General features: G+C 40.1%; 2 protein-coding genes across 4 annotated transcripts; both read right to left on the reverse strand.

The window, feature by feature from the left end:
* Window positions 1-6729: 6729 nt before the first annotated feature.
* On the reverse strand, window positions 6730-16059 carry gata5 (GATA binding protein 5). The gene is given in 9 exon segments (XM_018679207.2): window positions 6730-8456; window positions 9036-9166; window positions 9460-9544; window positions 9837-9965; window positions 12009-12178; window positions 14386-14401; window positions 14403-14702; window positions 14704-15061; window positions 15631-16059. Coding segments are annotated over 8 exon segments (1155 nt in total). The 5' UTR covers window positions 14908-15061; window positions 15631-16059; the 3' UTR covers window positions 6730-8336.
* Window positions 16060-17926: 1867 nt separating this feature from the next.
* Window positions 17927-22994, reverse strand: LOC108884615 (protein SSUH2 homolog). 3 transcript variants are annotated; one of them, XM_018678623.2, is made up of 10 exons: window positions 22864-22994; window positions 22007-22136; window positions 21559-21619; window positions 21321-21442; window positions 20470-20532; window positions 20302-20393; window positions 20112-20204; window positions 18624-18729; window positions 18423-18533; window positions 17928-18335 (listed from the first exon to the last, which is right to left on the reverse strand). In XM_018678623.2, the coding sequence occupies exons 1-10, from the start codon at window positions 22884-22886 to the stop codon at window positions 18189-18191; spliced, it is 948 nt and encodes a 315-aa protein (XP_018534139.1). In that variant the 5' UTR covers window positions 22887-22994; the 3' UTR covers window positions 17928-18188. The 3 variants fall into 3 exon arrangements, with proteins under 3 accessions (XP_050926986.1, XP_018534139.1, XP_050926985.1); XM_051071029.1 differs by lacking the exon at window positions 20302-20393 and having other exon boundaries at window positions 17927-18335; window positions 20470-20507; XM_051071028.1 differs by lacking the exon at window positions 20470-20532.
* Window positions 22995-23193: the final 199 nt, after the last annotated feature.

The raw sequence follows: 23193 nt of genomic DNA on the forward strand, positions 1-23193 counted from the left end.
GACTGGCTCAGAAAATTGTGAGTTTTGGTCGAAGCGTGTGCCGGTTCTGGCCCGTCAAAGTTCGGAAACCCAACTTCCTGTTTGAAACCTCAGATTTTGGGGTAACTTCCTGTTGCGACTCTCTACTTTATCCTATAGATGGAGCCATTGTATTACTCTTTGATGGGTTTTTGGAGGGGGGTCTCTGTGTGTGTGTGTGTGTGTGTGTGTGTTTGTGTTTGTGTTTGAGGGGGGAGGGGAAGAGGAGTTGATTGAGTCTGTGAGAAGCTGCCACAGAGAGGTTACAGTCAGGAGAGCCAAGAGCTGCTTTACACGCGGGATAAAAACTTCAGTTAAGATTTGAGCTGTCACTTGAGAAAGCATCATGCCAAAAACTAAGGAAATCACTGTAGACTTGAAGAAAAGAATTGTCGATGCTCAGGAAGCAGGAGAAGGATATACAAAGTTATCACAGCATTTCCAAGCGTCAAGAACTCAAATGAGAAGCGTCACCGAGAAATTCAAGGAGAGCCACACTGTGCAGAACAAGCCTGGCAGAGGTAGGAAGCCAAAGATTTCAATGACCCTGGAAAGAAAACCAGTTAGAGACCTGTCTAAAGAACCCATAAACGCTGCCAAGACACTAGTGAATGACTTAGTTAAGTCTGAAATTGTAGTCTCAAAGAAGATTACATGAATTCATGTAATCTTACCATATGTCTCCCTTGACCAAAGCTGAGCGTGGATTGATGCTGTCTTTACAGTTTGGTTTTGATCAGTTAGGAAATTTCACACGGGGTCAGCTGATTTTTTCGTCTTACTCAGTGTACGGCGACAGGAAAAGTTCACTAGGTCCTCCAGCGTCGAGGTGAACCAGCTGAATATAAGCCACTCAAGTTGACGACAAGTGCATTGAAAAGTAAAAGCTGCTGGCCTTTACCTTTTCTTTGTCAAAGCGCCTGTTTGGCCAGTAGTTAGTAAAGTAATATTTTCAGCGTTGTCCACAGTCTCATGACATGTTTAACAGGAAGCACAGCACGCTGGTTAAGCTCATGGCAAACTGTTACTAACAGCTAAAATGAAAGCTTGTCTGTATGTAGTCTAACTGGTTAGTTTGTCACTAATCTCCAAATTTTGCAAATTGCTATAAACTTCACTCTCTTAAACCAGTAACAGTCTGAGCTGGACTGATAGGGGTCTGTATGGATAAAGATAAAATCCTAATGATACCCATCCCTACAGCTGGTTAGTGGCGTCGCCCTGACTTTAGGCAGATGAGATATTCACTGTTCAAATAACTTCATTATAAGCCTTGTTTAAGCATAAATGATTTATATATGCACCCAATAACAGAACTTAAAAAAATGCTTTTGCTCAAAGCTCAAAGCTTGTAAACTCAAGTTAAAACTGAGTTTTATCTCCTTTTGGGAGGGGGTATTTCTCTGTGTGTTTGTGTGTGTGTGTGTGGGTGTGTTTGTGTTTGTGTTTGAGGGGGGAGGGGAAGAGGAGTTGATTGAGTCTGTGAGAAGCTGCCACAGAGAGGTTACAGTCAAGAGAGCCAAGAGCTGTCACAGATGATGAGCTCTGAAAAATATTATCACAGAAAATAATTAGCGTAAAAGCTTTTATTTAAAATTTTAACATCTGGGAAGTGTGAACTGTTACGCCAGCGTGTGCCCTGCGACCTGCGTTGACCCCGCGGTTGCCGGGGTCCCGCGGTCGCCGCTCCCCCGATGGGCGCCGGGTGCGAGGGCCCGTTCAACGCTGCTCGCAGCTTTAATTAGTGTTTGTGTTTGCCTTCAGTGGGTTATGTGGGCCTTTTGTATATGCTGATCCAGTCCAACAGAACAGTTTCTTGCTCTGGTTTATGTTTACTTGGTCTTTCGAGGAACAACACAAGGGATTGCATTGCTTCAGGTACTTGGTCACTTATTCTTGCTCAGTACTGCACCAGGTGTTATACACCCAAAAACATGCGCAAAAAAACAACAACAAAAAACAAACAAAAAAAACAACTAAATAGAAACAAACAAAAATACAATAAGGCTCAGGTTCAAAAATATCCTTTATCCTCCATTATCCTTTAAGTCAAGTTAGTGAACTGAAGGTTAATGCGTGGGAGGGAGAGACACAGAGGTGAGGAATGAGGAGTATGCTGAGAAACAATGCTCATCTCACCTCAGATTGGAGCAGAACAATGGTGACAAATCAGACACCTCCATGACCTTACAGCAGAGGTCATGCAGAGCTACAGTACATAACAACCACTGATTAACATTGACAAATTTCAAAAAGTCAGTAAAAACGTTATTATATTGCTCCCTAAATATGTCCATTCATCATTACATCCTTTCCCTACATCAGTTCCACACACTGTAATTAGTTTATTTATTTATGTCATCACTGTTACAGTAGTTTTAGTTGTCTTTTTTATTCTAATGAACAATATCTCTTATATCAATATAACTTCACACCTAAAAAAATCCATGTTGATATAGAGATTGTGTGTGATTGTGAGGTGTGTGTATGTGTGTGAGTGTTTCCCTCCTATCCACCTCCCCCCAGGTAAGACACACTTAGTTTTATGGAGCCCTTGTTGTATTAGAACCTTTACCCTGCTCATTCAGTGACCTTTAAACGGCCGAGGACATGTTGTGCACAACAGTAGTCTTTATTCAACCTTATACACACTTACAGACATTAATGGAGATTCATTTATTCAATTGAGGAACTCAGTTGAGACTTGCAAGTTGTAATATCTTTGCAGTTTGAAAGCTGAACGTTGAACATTGATGTTTGTTACTACTAGAAACAGATGTGCCTCTGTAAAGCAGCTCATCAGTGAACAGAATAGTAAATCAGCACAGAGTGGGGTTCCTGCGGTGAAACTAATCAAGTAGTGACACACAGCCAGGCCCAGTGTCTGCTGCCACCCCACAGAACCACTTTTACTGCAACTTATGGGTGTGTGTGTGTTGTGATAATTTTATAATAACAGTTTTAGTAGTTTATCTTTTACAGAGAAGCTTAAATCAACTATAGATTTTGAAGTAAAACCCAGTAAAGACTAACATAAGTATAATCATAGGACAGTTAATATACTGTACTGTACTATGGCCATTTGCTAGGCTTTGCTGTTTGACATTGCCATTTATTAACTCATATTTTGCACTGCGCTGTGGCTGCACTCTTCTTAAATCCAGTTTATGTGTTTTTATTTTGCCTTGTGTTTTTTATGTCTTGTCTTTTATATCTTATGTACTGTGTTATCTTGTTGTTGAAAAGTGCTTTTCAAATAAACAAACCCTGCCTGTGGAGGCAAGGTACTTCACCCCATGCTTAATTCTACTAATTTCAGATAACAAGTCATTAATAATAATAACAATCATAAAAAGGATAAACTACCAACAAGATCATGGGGATTGCTGATAAAAAGGCAAACATAAGATGAAAGTCAACCTCTGGTCTCCCGTGTGTAAAGTTTGGGATAACACTGATCATGATAACAAACTAAAATAAGAATTTAGTTTGTTTGTATATCAGACAGTTGGGGGCACTTTCCATCTCTCTTCCTTTGAGCAGTGTAACATCACTGAATGTAATTCAGGGTCCAGTGTCAATGTTGTTCTTGGTGGACACTTGAATAACTGTGTAAGTATAAAATGATTTTATGATGCTTGTTTCAGTTTGCTATTTACACTATGCAAATTAATAAGGGGATGATCTGATTGTTGTACAGCATCTACAATCAGTTTTTACTGAAATTTTACAGACATGTAAAAACTTTCCACTTAAATCCCTAACCCAAAGGTAAATCAGCTATTGTACAAACACGAATGACACCGGATTAAAATGATGTATTATATTCAAGATTTTTTAAATTAAATTACGAGATTGCTATTTTTGTGATTATCAGAGCTCTGTGTTTGAGTGACAGGCCTCCTGAGAGTTTTCTCTCTGTTGTCTTGAGGAAAAAGTGGACTGAAGCCCAGAGACGTCACAACACACAGTCAGTGATTAGAGCTGTGTGAAACAACACATCCCACAAGGACAACGTCAGGTTTTGGCAAGGAAAAATAACAGAAATATACCGTATATCTAAATGCAACACACACACACACACACACACACACACACACAGAGTTTTGTTCCTGTCACACAGAATGAAGAATAGGACCTAAGGGCGAATCATAGAACAGACAGCTGGCGGAAGTTTTGATTTACAGGCTGTAAATTAGTTGAATAAATGTGTGTGCTACTTTTCGACATCACACACACACACACACACACATACACATAAAAGGCAGTAACCCTAAAAGACCACAGTACAGAAGAGAATATCCTGTTTGGTTGCAGGCAGTAATTGAATAGAGCAGTCAAGGAGCAGAGCTCTGGGAAGGACTGTCTGGAGCTGTAGACAAAGAAGAAAAAAGCCATTTCTCACTATCACTGCCTAATATTATTGCTGGACTGTGGCCCTTTCCCTTAAGTCTGTCCCAGAATTGAGCTGTAACACGACACACACACACACACACACACACACACACACACACACACACACACACTGCTCACACTGCTCACACATTTAGCTGTCGTGGAGCCATACAGGAAGACAGAATGCTGCAGAGAACATGAAGGAGGGGGAAATGTAGAGCCCTCAGGAACTGAATCTTTCTCTCGCTCTCTCTCTCTCTCTCTCTCTCTCTCTCACACACACACACACACACACACACATTTAGACACAGTAAAAGGGAAACCTCTCTCTTGAAGGATGGGTCAGAGTATGGGGAGTTCTCACACACCAAATTGTTACAGAGATGTAGCAGTCGTCGTGGCCTTAACATTGATCTGGCCTCAGCCTTGATGCTTTCAGGTCTAAATTAAATCCAAGGTTTCTTTGTCAGCTCTGACTGTCATTTGAAATGAATGCATTAGTCTACTTAACCTAACAACAGTAAATCACATGTGTATTTCAGGAAAAGTAAAGGTGGGCAGAGAAAATAGACTGCAGAGGGACAGGGGGAAAATGCTCCCTAAACTGACTAAATTTACATAAATGTAAACAATTCTCAACTTCTCCACATTGTACCACAGTGAGACATGAGAGTGCCGAGCTGCTGTTTGGAGGATTGTTGCACCTTCATTATTGTATAGTAGTGCTTTGGGCTAAATTGTAAAGCCAGCATGCTAATAATGACAGTGCTAATATGATGATGCTTAATTGGTATGATGTTTATCATGCTCCCCATCTTAGCTCTGTATGTTAGCATAAGTAAACACAGAGTACGGCTGAGGCTGACGGGAACAGCAGTAGGTGTCTGGTCATGAACCAAAAATATTGGACAAATAAAATTTTGGTTTCAAAGTTAAGAGATCATCAGACCGAATGTGCAGAATTTTATAACAGTTAATACTTATTTTTCAGTCTTAACAAAAGTGTTGGACCAACTAACTTACACCAGTATGGCTAAAAATGATGTAAGATTACCAAAGTACTCCTTTAATAAAACAAGGTGCTAGCTCTGACATTACTAAAGGGCTGATGCATCATCCCTTAATAAGAAAAAAACATGAATTAGACATGATAGTGTTTCCTAATGTGAGATTACTTGCCTGATTATCCATCATTATTATACCAATTTCATGATTCTGAGTTGTATAACCTGGTACCCTCAAAATTTTTGAAAAAAAAAAAAAAATGTTGTTGGAAAGTATTGCAATCCACTGACACATCTTTATTATCTATTTTTACTGCAAGACATTTTCATAATTTCAGCTCCTCTTTTAAAAGAACAACAAAAGGTCTGAAAACCTAGAGCCAAGACAGGGACAGGTTGATATTGAGATAAGACAGGAGCATCCCCACCCCTCACCCTCCAGTCACACTTCAGAGATTTTACTGCGACACGGCTGTAATGAAGCCACTCAATTCACACACAATTGAGTGTAATTGTTTGTGAATGGAGGAGCAGAAAGAGAAGAGTCTGGGCTGGTAGGTCTCTGTATGTGTTTGTTTAGAGGGAATGGGTTGGGGGTGCAGGTATTGACTTTGAGGTTACAGCTGTTGAGAATCTTTATTCCATTGATGCTGTAGCTTGGTAAAATGTTTAATTTACTTTTTTAGGTGTTTTATCATTAAAGGTGAACTCTCAATGTGTGGTACTACTCATCCTGTGTGGATAACAATTTTAACCCCACTATTTGACATTTATAAGCAGTGTGTAAACAAAGTTAACAACACACTGTACTGTGGTTGTGCTCCATTGTTCTCCCATCCTCTTAACCTCCTACTGTTCATCTCAAACACCTACTTTACTCTTCTGCCTGCCAGACTAAAAATTCATGTGTCTGCATCTTCACATCGCACTGCAGCGGGCCTCTCCCAGCAACAGATAAGACAGCAACATCTTAGCCAACAGTCATAAAGCTGGGCAGTGCTGTTGGTGCACCGGTGCCTGGATGTCGCCATGGCGGCAGTAAAGCAGCAGCCTTGTTGCTGACAGGCCTGTATTTTCCTCGACGGTGCGGCCAACTTGGACTCAGCTGCCATAAAGCAGAGTTGGAACACAACCTTTGGTCGACACTGTCAGCTTAAGCAACCAGCAAGAGCACACACCCTGCTTGTACACACACGCGTGCGCACACACACACACACATACAAACACACACACACTGTCATGTGCAAATGTATTTTTCTAAATATACTGGAAATAGCACTAGTAGACAATGCAGTACAGGATCAGAAAACACAAAATTTAGTGGTACGTGTTGTTGCAAGAGTTTGAGATTCAAAACTAAGACAGAAAAATTGGCTGAAACTTTCAAAAGCTAACAATTGGAATAAAAAGCTAAAGCAGTCAATGAACGATTGAATGTTTCAGCTTCAGTCACCCCAAGTCATAGTAAAAATGCAAACCTGACTAAAGCAGGCTAAACATCAACAAGTCAATCTACCACTATTTATTTTTATCTAATTAACAGTATTGAATGACATCCAGTCATTCGTAATCCATTCATAAGAAAATATTTGGGAGGTGATGATGATAATAAAGACTGGGAACTAATGATTTATGACATGAAAATCTATCACTTAACAGAAGAAGCAAGATCATCATCTCAAGTACACTGAAACTCTTTGTGGGGGTCACCAGAAAATCAAACACATTTTCATAAATCAGTTATATAAAATGTGAATCAGTTTATTATCCTGAACAGATTCTGAAGAGCACTGAAAAAAGAGAAAACAGAGTTTTTAAGAACAGTATAATGATAAAATTCCCTTACATATTGGCAAAATACAGACAGTAAAATTAGATTAATATGTTTTGAATAATTTCTCACTCTTTGTGTTTTGCCTTCAATTTCTAGAAAGAAAAATTGAGTCATTGCACTTTAATTAATGTCAAACAGTAAAATAATAAACTCCTGTAGTCATGATGTCAGAATCAAAACGACTGGTTTTGATTTTCTCGCAGATTTTACAAGATGCATTTAATAGCTGTTGTATCTCGTAAAAACAAATCACGCATTTAATCTAAGTGTCATAGCTTAGAATCATACAACACAGCAGCCATTCAACAACAGTGAGCAGTGGATTATAACTGGCTGGTTTTAGTGTCCACCATGACTTTTAACTGTCCTTATCTCAACATAAATAATGTGTCTATAAAAGTTAATCATCTACATGTTGGTAATGAGACATGTTCAACAGCAATAAAAAAGGTATTTTCTGTTCATTTTACAGTTTTCTTTCTGTGATAACGATAAAATGCTCTAAGTGTTCTCATTATGTTCTTTAAAAACACCACAGAAAGCAATGGCAGTGATGAAAGCTAACAAGAAAATTGCTTATGCACTACAAAAATGAGTTAGCATTTTTACATTCCACTTGATTGTCTTTGCATTGGTATATTTGGTGTAGTGTTTCTCCAACAATCGACATTTCTTTTAGTAGGTAGTTCTTGTTGTTGTGCTGAGGAAATGTGGCCTGCTGAGTTCACCTGTGTTCTTTGCTCTGGCTGAGCTGTTGAGTCACTGTGCTGGGGATAATACACACTCATCCTCTTTTGTAAAACTGCTGTCCAGGTACCCTGTGTCCTTGTTGAATTAAAGTGTGGTCCTGGTGAGCTGTGTTGAGCCTGTCAGGTACAGGGCCAGTGTGACACAGTACAGTATATTATATGGCCAGCAAATGATCAGATACTGCTTGAGCCCCATTTGATGCTTATGCAACACTGTTCCTCCACAGCTCCAGAATCACAAGGAATAGCTGCAGGATGGAGAGACGGCCTCCATGCCTAAGTGAGCCGAAATGAGTTTTGTATTGTCAGTATGGCAGTCCTGAGGGTCGAGGCTGCTCAAGCTTGAGACAGGGCACACCAGGAGTTCTGTGGACCCATGGAGGTTGGGGTAAAGGGATAATCCTCATATTTAATTTCCACATGTCCTGATCCTGTGCTGTCTATCTGAGAAACTGTCTGCAAGGAGGAAAGAGACATTAAAATTAATCCAGGATCTTTGGCACTGTATTTAAAAAAAACAGCATGTGACTTTACACAGAAACCACAAATGAGTCATTACGAGGAGCACCACACAGTCTGTGAAAACAGCTGCATGATGTCTTCTGTGGCGCTGATGATGTCATCGGAGTTATTAGTCACAGCAGGATTTTACGACGTCAAAATTTTGGAGCAAAATCAACTCATTCCAGTGGAATCACTGTGATCTGTGGATTCACTTTGAGAGGTGAAGTAAATCTGTGAAAGGTTTCGAGTTTAACTTTGGTGAACTTTGGCATGTGAATTGACCAATAGCAAGCTGTACCGACAACGCTGACTTGTGGGGGAACGGAGAGCCTATGGAGTCCAAAATGGAGATATTTAATCTTCTTTATCAAAGTATAAACTGCTAAAGGGGAATGGTTTGCTGACAGCTAAATGGCAGGAGTTGATGGTACATACACCTCTTTTGAATAACGTGTGAACTTACCATCAATGACTAAACTAAGTTTGATTTAAAGTTTCTTTGTTTAACCTATGTATGGAAAAGAGCTTTACCTGAGAGGCGGATGTGACCGTCTGTCCGGCGTAGGGTGAGGGGGCCATGTTGGGTTCACTCTTTATGGTGGAGGCGTGTTCTGAGACTGAGAGGGAGGTTGGGGAGCTGGTGTCAGAGGTGGTGGATCCTCCTAAAGAATCAACAGGACAGTCGAATGAGTTTTAGACTGAAAAAAAAGTAACCTATTGTCATAATACATTGAGACAAGTTTCAGAATGATATGACTGATTCTGATCTATAGTTTGGGAAACTTCAGCCAAAAACAATTTTACTCATACTTGCTTTTAAAAATAATAATATATTTTATTCCAACATGTCGTGTAATAAATCACAGTAGATAAAATAATGGACACTTATTTATCCGTCCATCTCCTCCACTTAATACACTACATCCTCCCCTCTCTATCCATCTGGTTACTCTACCTGTGGATGTTTTATTCTTGGGCATCTTGGGTTTGCGCTTCCTGGTTTGAATGCTCTCTTTCTTCATGGCCAGAGGTCTAGGCACCTGAAGGGAGTACAGTAACACATATTAGTTGAGTGTTACTCCCAGTCCCCAATACAGCAGAGGCCACAGTGTCTTGACAACCCACACAAGCTCCCCTCCCACTCTGCAGCTCTGATAACAGTGACCACAATGCCCTTGAGGAAGTTTTACACAGCACAAATAATGAACTGATCCTACTGTAGCAGGAGAAACAGCTTGAGGAGAAGAGAGCTGAAGCTGAACTGATAAAAATAAAATTATATATATATATATATGTTAAAAGCCATGTGTCAGACCCTGTGGTGTGACCTACCCCATGCAGTTTCATGTATAGGCCACAGGCATTACAGACAGGTTCTCCCTCTGCGTTGCGCCTCCACAGTGTGGTGGTGCTGGTGTGGCAGTTGGTGCAGCACAGGCCAGCTCGGCGGGGCGTGGTCTGCTGCAGGTACACAAGAGGGGAAATGACACGTGAATGAAAAACAGGTTGAGTTTTGTTGGCTGAAATCCCAAAGAAACCTCCCCCCAGCACAATCAGAAATAGGCTCACAACTAACATCTCTTTATCCAGGATCTATAGTTTGGGAAACTTCAGACAAATCATTCTCTTAACTTTTAGATTCAATTGCAGGATGTCAGTGTGCGGTCTGGTACAACGGTGATGAATTATCCCTCAACATACCAGCACAAAAATCCTAATAACTCACTGGTTGGACAACCTTGAAAGACAACATGAAATTTCTGTCTGTATCACACCATAGTGCGACTGACAGCTTGGTTTCACACAACAAGTGTGGAGCAAAAGCTCCCACACAGCAGCAAGAAGTCACGTTGCTCTGGAGAGCCTCGTCTAAAAACGGCCCATCCAAGGGCAAGGTCACTGCAGGACAAATAAAAACAGGGAAAAACTGCTCAGTTGTGGAAAGGGATTGTACGGCAACTCACAACCACAGTTGCTCTGGAGAGGCAAGTTCCTGGGAAATATACAGCTGTGAAGCCTTGACACCCCCCACACACACACACGCACACACAAATGCCACAAATACGCTGTTACATGCTTAGAGCTGAGTGGTAGTATATGTTACATCTGTAGATTGAAGACTTTAGACTTATTTATTAATTTTAGGCACACATTCACAGCATAATGTTTTTTGATATTTGATTTAGTTGTGATTTATTATCAATATACACTGGTGGAAAAAATCTGATCCATCACTTCAGTCCAAACATACCACAGTGTAAATATAACCCACTACAGGTAAAAAGTCCTACATTCTAAATTACACTAACGCAAAGTAAATCAATATTATCATTAAAATGCACTCACGTATTAGAAGCAAATGTCTTGGCACCTTTCAGAGAGTTATATTACTATGTGTTATTATTATGTATTATATTATCATTGCTGATGCATCAGTGTGTGAGATCCAGCTGATCAAAGTGGAAGTTTCTGCTTTACTCTCAGGGCCCTGGTGTGCTGATTCTTTGACACATTCTTGAACAGAGCCATCATTCATGCTTTTTGTATAACACGTTTTTCCTTATTAATGCCTACTGTGAAAAAAGCCTATTTCGATATCAAACTGACAGCTGGATTTATGAAACCTAAATGTTGTTTTCTAGTTCCAGTTTCTCAAGTTTGAGCGTTTGCTGCAGTGGTTTATCTTCAACTGTCTCAGGTTGTTTTTCAGATAGAAAAAGAAAAAGAATTTGAAGATGTCACTTTGGGCTCTGAGATACCTTTCACTTTTTATTTCTTTACTTTTAAAAATATTTTCTAGACTTACTATTAATTGTTAGGTCAGAAAAACACAGGCCCAATCTATACACTGCATCATGTTACATACAAACTCAAGGTCCCCAGCCCCATAAAGTCAGGTCCTTGTCCTATCACACTTTAATTTGCTTACTGTGTACATCCTATAGTGATGTTAAGGTTGGTAAAGAAACATTATTATTAGACCAACAACGATTCGTTTTAAAAGTAGCAATATAACAATGTATAAACACTTAAGTAAACACACAAGTAAAAGTATTGCATTCAAAATGTATAAGCACAAAAGTAATATTAGGAAAAATATTTTTTTTTCCAAAAACACATTTTAAGTTGAATGGATCCTTAAAAGTGTTATCATATTACTGGGATATTTTTGTTGATGCAATAAGATGTGAGCTAAGCAGCATTTTGATGTGGAGCTAAGTGAATTACTGTTTAAATGACATCACCTGAACTGATCAGATGTTTCCTCTTTAAAACCATATAATCTGTAAAGTAACTTGTAACAATGACTGACAGATAAATGTGGAGTAGCGACAGACAGCAGCTTAAAATGTAAGTACTAATGTATAAAGTAATAATAAAGTAAGTATAAAGCAACGTAGAGGTAATTTAAAATTTGTACTTGAACAACCTTAATCTACCATTTTCATCTTTTAAAGGACACATTGGTTGACAGAGCAGGAATCCTTTCTCCACCGGTCTTACCAGTCGTTTCTGTGGTTTGATGAGCGGCCTGTTGATGCCGTTCATCTTGTGGTAGAGGCCGCAGGCGTTACACAGGTAGTGTCCGGTGCCGTCTCTGCGCCACAGCGGCGTGGACACGGATCCGCAGTTGACGCACTCTCTGCCCTCAGTGGGCATGTCGTCCAGCAGGTCTGAACACCGGAGAAAAGATTAGACTGAATCAACGAGAGTATACAGAGAGCATTTTAATTAAAACAGAGGAATACCTTATTTATTTCTTGTGTGTTTTGTGAGAATATTAAGTGAGATTGTTTTCGCCTCAGCCCTACCCAGCTAGTGCAATCTGCGAATTATCAGCCTTTTATGGACGGCCAGGATTCTATAATGTTCCTTTTAACATGTTATAAATTTAAACGCGATCTTCCGACCTGATCAAACTCACTTTTCCGCCACCCCCACCTTCTCCTGTGAAGAGCCTCCGTCCTCTGAGAGAGAACAGTTGGATGTAAAATCATAATCTGGAATAAACAACATTCCTGTTTACGATATTTCCCCCTGAACTTTTAAAACTATGGGGGCGTGAATGGGGGCTCTGGTTACGGGCCAGCGCATGATAAATAGTCAGCGGAGGAATTTACCCCCCCACCCCCCCACACACACACACCCCTCCATCCAGTGAGATGAAGAGAGATTGAACCCCCCGAATGAATCAGTAGGGAGACAGACTGATGGAGGAATCTGTTTAGAGAGGGGCGGGGCTGTGTGTTATCAGGCTGGAGGATCCTGGGGACCCCTCCATCCATCACAGCTCTGACACACGACGGACTCCTGGCATTAATTGCCCAAATTCCTAATCCCTCAATTTAGGGGGGGGGGGGAGAGAGAGAGAGAGAGAGAGAGAGAGAGAGAGAGAGAGAGAGAGAGAGAGAGAGAGACTGTCCTGAAGCTGCTTTGCCTCCTTTGAACTTGTGATTGTTGTTCTTATTTCTCTACAAGAACAAACTACATCACAAATTAAAGGCTGAGCTGGTGGTCTGGTGCGACCAGAAGGAACAAAACAATAATTCGCTAAAACATAAAATCATCATTTATATCGTGTTTAACTGAACAGGCCACAGGCTACTGTATACTATCACCACAACCAATTCTATTCTGTATGAGAAGAAATATCATAGTGATACAATCAGCATAAAATACAGTGACAGCGCCATATTAGTAATAATGAGTTCGCAGGAACATTGCTGCTGTATCAGTAGTGATACACAGCGATGATGAAGCTGTGTATTCTCATCATGAAGCGCTGTCAGTGTCTGTGTTGGGCTCATACATACTTTTCATGTGAATCCTTCCTTTATCAAACCAAAGAGCGACTAAAATACTTGATTTAATTTATTTCAAGACTTTGAGAGGTGTGAAACAGTCTCCAGCTCCTGAAAAAGGCCATTTGAAAAAGTTCAACACTCTTTTTTTCATCATGTACTTCAAACGTTTTCTACCCTTCGTTAAGAAACGCTGACGGCTGCAGGTAGAGACGTTTCAGGCCCTGACTGTCTGATAAAGGTGATAACTGCTCTGATTGTTGTGTCGATGGCTCTTTTCAGTGTGTGTGTGTATGTGTGTGTTTTCTCCGTGTGTATTGAACCCTGTCATCAAACAGTGGGCTGCTACTGGGGGATTAAATTAACATTTTTAATTGATTGTTTTTTAGCAGAATGTGTATTGTCTAAATCTAATGTGGGATTGTTTGGGAGACTTTGATAGAATCTCGTCCTCTCGACTCCGTGACACAGCCCTCACTGTTACAGGCCTCTCTCTCACCTCCTATAATAAATAACGCGGCGTCATATAACTTGGCCTTTACAGCTCTTGATAAACGAAATCTCAACGAACCAACCGCTGAAGTGCTGACAGAACAACAGGGTGTTCTTAAACAATTGTTTTCAGTTATACTAGAACAATAACAAGGTCATATTTAGGTCAATATCATTTCCATGTTAATGCATATTTTAGGCATCAAAATTAAATTTCCCTCTGGTGGAAAAATTATTATTAGTGTGTGTATTAGTATTTTGAGGAAAATACGGGTAAAATAATAGATGATATTAATCTGATGTCAGATATGGTGTTGCACTTTTTGAATAGTTACAAATGCTTGAAATGAGAGCACAGATCATCCAATAATGGATCGATTTTAAAACGGATTTAAACATGACACCAGTGAGCGTCCATGACTAAATCAGCTGATGGTTATAAATTTAACACTCTGGCCATGACCAAAAATCATTTAATAATATTTTCATAGTAAAAGTGCTTCACTTAAAATTATGATGATACATTTCGGGGGTTGGATTTAAAGGTTACTTGGTCATTAACGTTAGTTTCTGAGGCCTTGTCTTACCCAGACTGGACCTTCTTACCAGACAGACCGCCCTGTCGACCCTGCAGACTGATCACTCCGCTTTCGAAGGGTCCTGGCGTCCAAGAGGACGTCGCCATCTCCGGGCTCACGTAAGCGTAGGGGCTGGAGTAGGAGCCTCCGACCGAGCGCACCAGAGCACCTCCGTACTGATCCGCTCGAGCGCCGTTTCCGAGAACCAGCGGGCTCTGATAGGTTCCATCCCGGCCGGTGTTGCTGCTGACGGGCGGGCTGTGCGAGTAGGAGAAGCCATGGTGAGGGTGAGGGCTGCTGGGCGTGAAGGAGGAGCCGTCCGTGCCTGGTCTGGGGCCAGCCGTGATGCCCGCCGAGGCCGTGGGACTGGTGGGGCGAGTCGCACGTCTGCAGGTAGGACAGGGTGGGCAGCATGGCTGGGACTCTGGTGGTAGGGACGTAGACCGGAGAGCTGGCTGAGGGATGGATGTAATTCCCGGTGTCATGCGCGTAAGGGGACTGGTTTGAGGACAAGGCCAGGCTTTGATACATTTTCAACACTCTTGTATTCTGTTAAAATATATGGATGGTTTTTCAGGCTGGTCCTGTGGAGGCGATGCGGCCCACGCTCTTCCACCCTCTTAAGTAATATTTTTGTGCCTTTTTGAACAGAGGGCTCAATAAAAATCTTGTGGAGATTCCTGTCCTGTGGGGGGAAAACGAAATTGAGATATTTTTTGAAATAAATGTCAAAGCAGAAAAAAGACCACCCCTTAAAGTGTGTCAAACCTTCAAGGACATTTGAATTCATTTTTACATTTTTGACCCACTCTGTCAGTCACAGGCAGAAAAATAGATAACAATCATCATCAGCACTGCGTTTGAGTTAAATTAATGCTGATTCGATCAGGCATGATTAAAGGCCCGAGAAGAAGTTCAGCAATCCTTCAGTATCATCAGTCACATTTCACCTGTATCATTCTGACTGACATGAAGTTGATTAAAATGACATTAACGCTCGCTGATATCTGTCCACGCAGATAGAGGCGACTATCAGCGACCCCAGATATCCTGCGGCTCTGCACCGCCTCATTAAATCATAACCATAACGGAAACCAAATCAAACAACACAGCAGATAGCAAGCTCCGCTCCATATCTCCCATGCGTATATATTCTATCAATAGTAACTCAAATCACATAAAAGCTTGATAATAGCGCTCGCTGCATAGGAGGAACAGCATTTCTTTCCAAGGGCTCTCAGTGTATTATCTCACCAGATAAGGACGGTCGGGTGATAAAGCAGTCCAGTCCTTTAGCCGTCCAAACCTCAACAGAAGAGTGCAGCGGGCAAACTTTGTCACTCCACAGATACAGGCAGGAGAGGGAGCAGCGCGGAGCCTCTCCAAATATCCGCCGCTTTAATGCGTAAAAGTTGCGCGCACTGTCCGGAGATAAATGAGACCAAAGTTGTTTTTTCTGGTCCGAGACGACTGCAGCGTTCCTCTTCCTGTCGGTATATCTGGAGATAGTTACTGTCGCTGATAATTGCTGATATGGGTGTGCTCCTATTCGCTCCCCTACTGGAAAATTTGTACGGGAGAAAAACACGTGACGCAGTCCGCCGCTCCGAGGTAGGCCTAGGTGGGGAGAGAGGGAAGGAGGGAGGGAGGCAGGACGGTGGGGAGGGAGGGAAGGAGGGCCCCCCGGGTGCCCGAGAAGGGAGGAGAGGGCTCAAAGCTGGAGGATTGAGGGGTGCAAAAGAAACACTCACAACTGCACCTGTATTCACCTTCTGCTGGGTTTAAAGTCTGTGTTTCATCAGAGAGAAAGAGGCCACGTTGGACAAATTTAAATCCGGGCATGATGCGAAAGACTAACTTCAAGAGGCTCATTTTTATACTTGATTTTTAAAAAATAAGCTTTTATGCATGGCTTTGCTCTCATTTTGGGGGCGTGTATACAATATTAACTTCATGATAGTTACGGGGATTTCAGTGGTGCGTGGTTTTGCGCTGTCAGATGTGTTAACTTTAGGACGATTATCCATCTCATAATTCACAGCACTATTAAACATGTCTGGATGTTAAAGGCCGCATCTGCTCAGCTCATTATTGTTATATTAAGGTGTTAACGTTAAAAACACACACACACACACACACACACACACTGCAGTAAAATATACCAGAGAGAGAAAGTTTTTATGGTGAGATAAATGTGACAGAGATCTCTGTAAAAGCTGCAGTCCGATAAGAAACACGACCGGTAAGGAATCACGTACACAACAATGACTTCACATGTCACGCGCTGCTCAAAGGAGCCGGAGGGAATAATGTAACACCATGGAGATATGAAGGGATTACAGCTTCGATGACGGACAGTGACGCTCAAATGACAAAAATAAAATAGGACCAGCATGTGTTATTTTGCCACAGCCAAGGTCTTAATAGCTCACAGAAAAAAACGTGTTTATAGACAAATATTGTAATTTTGTGCTGATAATCGGGACCGTAAATGCCATACGTAATAACGTAAATGTGGTGCGCTGATTCCGTTATTTTGTATTTTTATAACTGATTAGTAAAAGTACATAAAGGATTCAGTATTTCCCCTCAAGCAAAGGCTTTGAAACTGAATTTAGAGTTTTATGTGGGGAAATGACATTAACGGACAGTATAAGGCAGCTTTTGACTGACTGAGGAAATAAATCAAATATGAAAAATGGAAATAACTAAGACATTTTAAAGATTATTTTTATATTTTGAAACGATGAATTGTAATTGTATTTAGCCTTAACATTTGTTGGAAAATTTAAAAACCTGCTCTCCAACAAGAAATGAAGGAAATCTGTCACTGAGCCTAACGGAGATTATTTTCGATTTTTTTCAAATCTATAAAAATGTGTAAAAATGATATGAACAAGAATCTCTCTGACGCTGTAAATATATCCTGTCCATTAATTAATCCTTCCTTAAGTTTTCCACATCCGTTCACCTCCACAGAGGCTGAGTGGAGTCTGTCTGTCTGTCTGCTTCTCTTCTTCGTCTAATGGCAAAACACTTGACGTCAGATTTGTGAAACAGCCTCGCGCCACACACCTCGTTCCTCCTGCAGATATTTACTTATTATTTCATGAATTTTAATTATTATATAGCCCGCTCACAGCAGAAAATAATCATTTTCCATACTAGATAATGCGGCCATGATGTTTTATATTTGTATTCCTAAAGAGAAACGTGTATTTTTCTAGCACTGAATTCTGTTTTGTTTGAATTTTTGCGTATATACGCGCCGTCCAAACTGGAAACTCTTAAATCTAATTTCAGCACATGCCACAGTCGTTCTTTTTCTTTGACTGTCAAATTTTTGAAAAAGGACACAGAAAAAAGTGGCCTTGTTGAGATATTTTGGGGCCTACAGAGTAACACTGGCTGCAGCAGCCATGCAAACATCTTCTCAAATAACAACAATATTTATCACTGCACAGGTAACTTCTGTCACGCCCCTTATCTTACACCATCTTACATATCTAACCCTACAGTCTAATCATAAATGGAACTTCATCACCTTTATAACCATTGACTATGAAATTCAGTTTCTGATATCAGAGCATAATTCAGTGATTAAAGTGCAATAATGTCATTTATCTCACTTATTATCACCTGTAGTTGAACAATGTATTTGTATCTTGGGAAATAAAATGAAATTTAGATTATAGTTTTATTATAAAATTACAAATTATTATAGATTCATGGATTTAAATAAAAAAAGGTTTGCACAACTAAATCAAGGGTAACACACAGTTAGCATAAATCCTGCGCAGGATGAGGCTGAGTCACATCAGTGAGCAGCAGCTGCAGCAGGCAGCAGGATAGTCCTCAGCACTGACTTTGAAGTTTCTCCCATACACAACGAACACATGTGACTCTTCCCTCCATTCATAGGTCACCTTGCTAATAGGAAGCAGCTCGATGGTTTGTCGCTGGATAGAGAGACAACAAGAGAGAAACTGGTCAACAAGATGAACACATTCCACACAGGACTATACAGATTTCAAAACCTTGCATACCTGCTTTAAAATGCATGTCTTTGAACTTTGCAGATTCTTCTGGTGCTTTCTCAGGAAGCTTTCTGAAGTCTGCACAACTGCAGGGTCTGAGAAGTTTCTGACTGGATGAACCTGCAACACATAAAATTGGCAACATCTCAATATCTAATTATTTTTTGTTGTTGGATTATTTCTTGTTCTCTTTCTGGTACTTGCTTTTACCATGTCGCCTGTGTCTGTAAACATCATCCTTCCAGGCACTTTATCCAGTTTGGACATCTTTAAACCACTGAATTGTTCAACAGTGTGCTGGTCTCTGTTGTTATGCCTGCAGAGGTATGCAAAAATATATGTCATAACAAGTTTATTTGTAGAGCACCTTTCAACAGCAAGGCTTTACATGAGACCTAAAGGCATGAAAGGAATAGTTGGAAATTCTTGTTGAGAATTAGAGAAGGAGTTTGATACCATTCTTCACGTCTGTGTGCTAAATATAAAAGTGCAGTCAGGGGATGGTTAGCTTAGCCAAGCCTAGCATAAAGACTTTACACAGGGGGAAACAGCTAGCCTGGGCCTGTCTAAAAGTAACAAAATTCACCTTCTCCCAGTTTGGGTCCAGGAGGCAGACACCCTCTGTACCTTTAAGAGTCGGCTTAAAACTTTCCTCTTTGATAAAGCTTATAGTTAGGGTTGGCTCAGGCTTGAACCATCCCTTAGTTATGCTGCTATAGGCCTAGACTGCCGGGAGATCTCCCATGATGCACTGAGCTCCTTTCTCTCTCTCTCTCTCTCTCTCTCTCTCTCTCTCTCTCCCTCCCTCTCTCCACTCAATATGGATTCATATCCCATGTTACATGTTACTAACTCAGTATCTCCTCTTTCCTGTAGTATTGTGCTCTTCCGTCTCTCTCTCCTCTTCTGTCTCTTTCTGCAGGTGTTTCTGCCTCTGGAGCTGTAGAGTCTGATCTGTGATGACAAGTCTCCTGCTGCTCCTACAACTCCACTCAACACCTGCTGCTACAATTAGAAATGACTTACACTGCTATTAGTTGTATTGCTATGTTAGCAGTTAATACTTTAATAATCATTACTATCATTACTACTACTGTATTACTGGCCTCACCTTACATCTGATATGGAACCTGTGTTATGCTATGTTCTTCTTTCGCTATTCTCTAACCCCCCACCCCCCACCCCCCCACCCCCCCAATTAAATCACAAATGAAGTGATGAAACACATTAACTGGTTTTGCAAGAAAGGCACAATGAAAACATACAATAAAACTGGTGTAAGAATCATGATGCAACAGATCAGTGAGCCTTTCTCAAAACTGAAGTCATCAATTATCCCAGGGATTTGTCAGCAATATAATTGAAATGAAACTGAACAACCTCTGATATACAGTATTCCTCCTATCTGCAGGTTTAAGCTAAACTAAGCTAACTGTTAGCTTGCTCGAGCATCAAATTTACCATCAAGCCATGAGAGTGGTATTGATTTTCTCATCATCTAACTCTTGGCAAGAAAGTGAATGTCATGTCCAACTATTCCTTTTAATAAAGGACATAGGCATGAAAACTATTATAAATATTATATATAAATAAAGGTATGTAATTCATGTCATATATGTAGGGTCATGTTTAAGTTATGAGCCTGGGTAAAGAAATGGACCCATTTTTAAAACAGATAACCATCAACACTACACTGACCAGCTCACAATGAGGACGGTAAAGACTCTGATCCTTCCTCTGCCCAAGCAGACAAAGCATCTGACCTCAGCTGCGCCGTTGCATACCCCGCAACTGTCAGAGAAAAGCATGCACAGGTCATTGTATTGAAAGATTTTTAGCATTGTGCAATCTATTAAACATGTGATCAAAAACAATCAAAACAACTTGCATTGTCATCCTGCATCCGTTACAGAAAACGCACAAATTCCAGTCTAAACTGTTAAAGGTAAGACCGCTGCCACCACACCCACAGCATACTGTCTGGAACATAAGGAAGAGATGAGCCTTTCACCCTGTGTGTGAACTTCCTTAGTCAAAGCCTGTGATGGTTACTTACTCCTCCAGCCCCACCGCAGGACATGCAGGAGATTCTCCCTGTGGCACAACAAGGAATGCAGGCCTGTCAATAAAATGTAACTGTTAAAGGCACTGAAATGTTGTCACTCAGACAGAAGCAATTAGTGAGGTTTAGGGATATCAGTTTGTAGTTTTTATTTTATTATTTATTAATTTTTTATTTTTGGGTCATAAACATTTTTATTTTCTTGCTGAGATTAAGATAAGATTAATGCCACTCTCACGTCAACATGGTGAATATGTAGCTGGAGCTAGGAGATGGTCAGTGTAAAAAGGGGGAAACAGCTCTGTCCAAGGATAACAAAATCTGCCAACCACTGGGTTACCTTTAAAGCTAATGAACATGTTATCTCACGTTTGATTTGTATAAAAATGACAAGTTGTGGGTTTTAGGTGGTTAGTATGGTAGCTCTAAATAACAAAGCACATGTGAGAGAGAAAGTGCAGACATCAAGCCAAACGCAATCCAAATCCAAGTGAGTTAGTGAGTGTAAGAAGTGATGGTGGAGATTTTGTGTTTTAGCTTTCAGTTAAGTCAGTTCAGGAGTTTTCCCATTTTTCCTGTACTTATACTGAGCAAACTGGTTGCTGGTTATAGCTTTATAATGAACAGACATAATAGTGGTGTTTGTATTATATTATATAACCCTCAGCAAGAAAGCAAGTAACCACATTTCCAAGATGCTAAAATATTGCTTATAAGCACATATCTTTAGGTGGAATATATTTTTGATAATTTTCTTGCTTATGCTACAAGAAGTTATTGTGTATTTGTTCTTGACCTAATGAATATGCACAATGATCACTGTAGGATGTTAGCATGTCCAGTACCTTAACAGATGATGTGTGAGGCACCTCAACCTCATGTCTTCCTTCATGAAAAAAGTCAGGTGCATTAACTGGAATCTCCCATTTCCCAGGTGGAGTTCTTTGCTCTGTGTCTATTTTCTCACCTGACATAAATGCATCATAATGTTATACTTGATATGTGAAGGTGCAGTGGATATGTTGTTGCTAATGTTTGTGATTCCCATTTCCTCAGATGCATGTTTGAAAAAAAGAGCTTTACCAAAATATGGCTTTTGACTCCTCTCCATAGTTCGTGTCTCAGTGAATGTCTCCAGGCAATACTGAGGAGGGCAGAATGTGAATGGAGCAAAAAGAACACAAATTGTTAGAGGTCATTCTGTAAAACAATATCACACTTCAGCACAACCTTAAGATTTCATTTATGATGGTTTAGCACTCATCACACTTATTAATATATACACTCTGGCTGTCTTGTGTAACATTTCATAGTGGCCCAAACTTCAGCCTGATGTTTGAAAGCTTTGAAAAGTCAACACTTCTTGGCTGAGTTTATAAGACTGAGACCACCTTTGAGTGACAAAACCAAAAATAAAACATGCAGTTTGTGATCTGTTCTAGTTGTGTTTTCAATATACTAAATCTTAGTTGATGTTTGGAGGATAAATATTCATCATTAATGCCATAATGTGTGCCAGTCTTTGTCTTACTCTGTATGTATCAAAGGTCTCCATGAGGGTGATCACTCCCTCCTCTGCAGGCTTTGTGCTGTAGCAACATTTCTCTGATGCATACTTGATGAAGGCTTGTTGAGCGTCTCTCTTGCTGAGAGGTTGGATGCTGTAAAAGAATTGTTTTACATTTCTCAAGAAATAAACACTTACACAGAAAACAGTTTTTACACACATTAATGTATTCAATCATATGTATGAAATGATGCATTCATAATATTTCTAGTTGATGCAATAGGAAAAAATAAGCAAAAAGCACTTGATGTAATGTATAAATGATGAATAAATAAATGAAATGCCTCTCTTATGTTCCATATTGTAATACCACCAAATTAATAATAACCAATTATGTTTAAACCCAGGTTAGAGTTTATCCTAAATGAATGATTATGTTCTCTACAATCATACATATAATTAGTGATCTGTAATTATACAGATCACTAATTATAACTAATGATACTAGTATCCTAATGACATAAAAATCATGTATGATAAGTTGACAAATCCAAATACTGACATTTCTCAAACCAGTCAGTTACAGTCACAGCTTTGAGAACTCTTTAATAATACACGAAAAAACAAAACAAACAAAAAACAGAAGAAAAGTGTATGGATGAGTGATTTTAAAAATGTAGTGTCATGATCTTCTACCTTCCAGCATAACCATCAATATAAAGAAAATCAGAACATACCCATCAACACCAGCTCAAGGATCACCATTATAGTCTCCATCAAACTCAGTATTACTTATTATGTTGATTTTGGCTGAAAACATCAAATAATCTGAACAGGACAACAGCACTTGTCACTAACACAGCTATAGGTAACATACTCACCTATCTGGTGATGGAGGATCCATCTTCACTCAAATAATGAAAAATAATGTTAAATGAAAGCGCACTTGATGATGTCCAAGCTGTGTACCAGATAATGACACTTTCTGTATAGATGTTTTGAAGAAATAGAAATGACAGGAAATCACTCTTCTCTTTTTTAACTTCCCCCTCCCCTTTCTGGTCTCATTGGGTACTGTGGCTGTTGTTAACACTATCACTTGAAATATTAGAAATATACTTGAAATACCATAAAGTACACTGACACATTGGTTTCTGCCTACAACAGACAAAATTGGAATAATATTAAATAACCCAGCAAGGGTCCGTTTC

Source organism: Lates calcarifer, linkage group LG6 (assembly GCF_001640805.2).
Source record: "Lates calcarifer isolate ASB-BC8 linkage group LG6, TLL_Latcal_v3, whole genome shotgun sequence".
Lineage (NCBI taxonomy): Eukaryota > Metazoa > Chordata > Actinopteri > Centropomidae > Lates > Lates calcarifer.

What these genes read in the sequence shown, in the direction of transcription:
- LOC108884615 (XM_018678623.2), bottom strand. Translation starts at nt 22,886, where the DNA reads ATGGATCCTCCATCACCAGATAG. An exon ending in GAGTCAAAAGCCATATTTTG is followed by an intron (nt 21,443 to 21,558) that starts GTAAAGCTCTTT and finishes CATTTATGTCAG; the next exon opens with GTGAGAAAATAGACACAGAG. An exon ending in CTCACACATCATCTGTTAAG is followed by an intron (nt 20,533 to 21,320) that starts GTACTGGACATG and finishes TTTTATTGACAG; the next exon opens with GCCTGCATTCCTTGTTGTGC.